This window comes from Mesitornis unicolor, unplaced genomic scaffold (assembly GCF_000695765.1).
Source record: "Mesitornis unicolor isolate BGI_N332 unplaced genomic scaffold, ASM69576v1 scaffold22710, whole genome shotgun sequence".
Taxonomy (NCBI): Eukaryota; Metazoa; Chordata; class Aves; order Mesitornithiformes; family Mesitornithidae; genus Mesitornis; species Mesitornis unicolor.
The window spans coordinates 6,880-9,716 of record NW_010157965.1 but is presented as its reverse complement, the minus strand read 5'-3'; the positions used below and the strand labels follow the sequence as shown (position 1 = coordinate 9,716).

General features: G+C 58.4%; 1 protein-coding gene across 1 annotated transcript in view; it reads right to left on the bottom strand.

The window, feature by feature from the left end:
* Window positions 1-2,837, bottom strand: part of LOC104538752 (scavenger receptor class F member 2-like) — a gene marked incomplete at its 3' end in the record, with an annotated part of 13,641 nt that overhangs the window by 8,240 nt on the left and 2,564 nt on the right. Inside the window, exons 4-6 of the mRNA XM_010182071.1 lie at window positions 2,790-2,830; window positions 2,456-2,674; window positions 2,127-2,255 (exon numbers count right to left, since the gene is read on the bottom strand). Of these exons, the coding sequence (XP_010180373.1) occupies window positions 2,127-2,255; window positions 2,456-2,674; window positions 2,790-2,830 (389 nt within the window). The remainder of the gene's footprint in view (window positions 1-2,126; window positions 2,256-2,455; window positions 2,675-2,789; window positions 2,831-2,837) is intronic.

Below are 2,837 nucleotides of genomic sequence, written 5' to 3'. Positions count from 1 at the left end.
ATTTTCATTTTTTTGGCCTCCAAGAAGAAAAAAAACAACTGAGTAGCCCCAAGGCAGCCACTCTGTCAAGGCAGACCCTCCCGGTTCGGCTAAGTCCGTTGTCAAATCTCCACTGCTGGTAAAATGACCTCCCTGGTGCGTCACCAGTGCGACAAAGACATGCATGGACAGGCACCAACTCACGAACATCAAGGGCTCGAGCACAGAAAACACGTGTTGGGCACACGCCAAAGCAACCGGGGCTCTCAGTGCTGGCAGGACAGACCCGACCTCCCCCCAGCCACGGGACAGGCACCGCGGTGCAGGACCTGGATGGATCTGGGGGACATTGGTCATGCTGCTGTGCACCAAACCCTCTGCCAGCTGCTCACTGGCTGCAGCATCCTGGTTGGAGTGGCTGCAGCCATAAGGAGCCAGTGGGCCTAGGCCCAAACCTGCTCCCCCAGGGACACAGCTGCCCCCCAGCCCTCGGCACCATGCCCGGAGGCAGCTCAGTCCATTTCATGCTTGGCCAACTTGCAAAATGCTGCCCTGGTTGAGTCGCATGCCTGCCGGGTGCCACGTGCCCACCGTGATGGGCACTGAGCCCTCGCAGCCGCTCTGAGCAGCTGTGCTGGGGTGGCAAACACCGCAGGACGGGAGCAGGGATATTTCCCCAGCAACCCCAAACCCCTTACCACACCAATTAAGCCCATGTTTCTGCCCCAGGCTGAGATTCTGGGAGAGCAGAGGCAGGCAATTTTTTTCCAAGAGAGTCCCGACACCTCTGGGATTGATGTGGAGGAGATGAACTGCTTTGTGTATGTCACAAACATTTTAGCAGCCTTCCCTTAGCCTTCTCCTAACATAGAGCTGAGAATACACCCCTGCATGATGAGGACGTTCCTTTTGCCTTGCTTGCAGAAATTGTCCCCTTCTCAGCAGAATTATATACTGCTGACAAAAACACTGGTTTGCACATAGTCACAGGGATCCGCCTGAGCACCAAGAAAGTCCCTGAGCCTGCTTGGCATGCACCCGTACAGCACAACTCAGTGTTTGGTTACAGCTCTGGGAGGCTGCTGGGGCCAGGGCTGCAACCCAAGCATCCATGGTCCCTGCATCCTGAGCATCCCTGGTCCCCACTTCCTGAGCACCCCTGGTCCCTGCATCCCCGGTGCAGCACTAGGGCCTCAGAACAATTCAAGTATCACACGCTGCTGTCTGGCACTGGGCTGACAGCACGACCACATTCTTCTGGTGGCACCAGGGCGCTCTCACCTCTGGCTTTCCTAATGAAGGTGACAATGACACCCAGGCCGGTCACCCTGAGCTGGCACCAGCGCTCGGCCGCGCTGCCTCTCTGACCTTTCCCACAGCACAACCGGTCAGTGAAACCCACCCCCAGAACCCACCTGACATGCAAACGCTCTCTGTTTCTACAGCTGGAGTAAAACACTGGCGCAGGTGGGGTGCTGGCCCCAAAGCCCTGCCACTAGCCCCACAATTAATTCCTGGGAAAATCTGAGTAACACCTGGAAGGACATGAGGGGTTTGCACAGCCTGGCTGGGTGGGAAATGCTTTCCTTGCCTTTTCAAACAGCATTTCAGTCCCACTGGAAAAAAAAAACAACACCAAGGGATGCAAGCGAAACGTCGATGTCTCTTATTCCCCTTCCTTGGGCAGGGGAAAAGGGGGAGGACTGGGGGGCTCTTCCCAGGGATGAGGAAGACCCTAACCAGAGCTGCAGTGCGCAGCAGGAGCCCCCCACAGATGCCATGCCCATGAGGCTATTCACTATTCTGGGATGTGGTTTTCTCTCTCTTTTCAGCTAGAAATTCCACCCTGGACTTAAGAAAAAAAACAAACCCCAAACCACTGTTTTTGTCGACAGCATTTGTTTTTGCCAAGTAGCTGTTTCCTAAAGCAAAATCCCTCTCTCGCAGCATTACCTTGTTGCTAACATCTGCGCAAGCACGTCCTTTCCCCTCCACTCCAAAAATCATCTGAATTATTGCCCCGAGCACATTCACCACAGAAAACCTCTCAGCTGGGAACCATGTAGGACCCAGTGGGGCAGGAGGTGCCCGAACATCACCTGTGCCCTGGGGTGCATCCCAGAGTGTGCCCGCTGTGCCTCACTTACTATGTGCCGTGGAAGCCAGGGTGGCAGAGGCATCGACCAGTCTCGAAGTGGCACTGGCCATTGACGCAGTCGCTGCAGACGAAGGCACAGTTCTCCCCATATGTCCCGTTCCGGCACTTGGTTTCGCACCTGGGAGGGATGAGGGCACATGGCTGGAGCACGCGCGGCTCCAGGAGTAGCAGCAGCAGGGGTCTTGCAGGCTCCCTCTGGTCTCACGGCTGTGCCAGTTGGCTCAGCCCACCCCTGCCCTCCCCGGCTGGCTGTGGGGACCCAGGCAGAGAGGGTGGGCATCCACCCTCGGGCCCAATCCTGCACCCAGCTGCACTGACCGGTCGCCGATCCAGCCCGGGTTGCAGTGGGAGCACTTGCCGTTGATGTGGTTGCAGGTGTGGCCGTCCTTGCAGGGGGGACAGAGCTTCTCGCAGCCCTCCCCGTAGAAGCCAGGCGAGCAGGGCTGGTCGCACTTGGTGCCGTTCCAGCCTGCCTCGCAGGTCAGGCAGCGCCCGTCTGCCACAGTGCACGGCTGCAGGCTCTTGCACTGCCCGCATCTGCAACAGCCAAGGGGAACTCCATCACCCAGCGCAGCGTCCCCTAAACCTCCTGCCGCCACCTCGCACTGAGCCCACGGTGCCGGATCGGGCCCAAGAGGGTCCGGCCACTCACCGCCTCCTGCAGCCTTGGCCGTAGAAGCCAGCCGGGCACGGCTCCCCC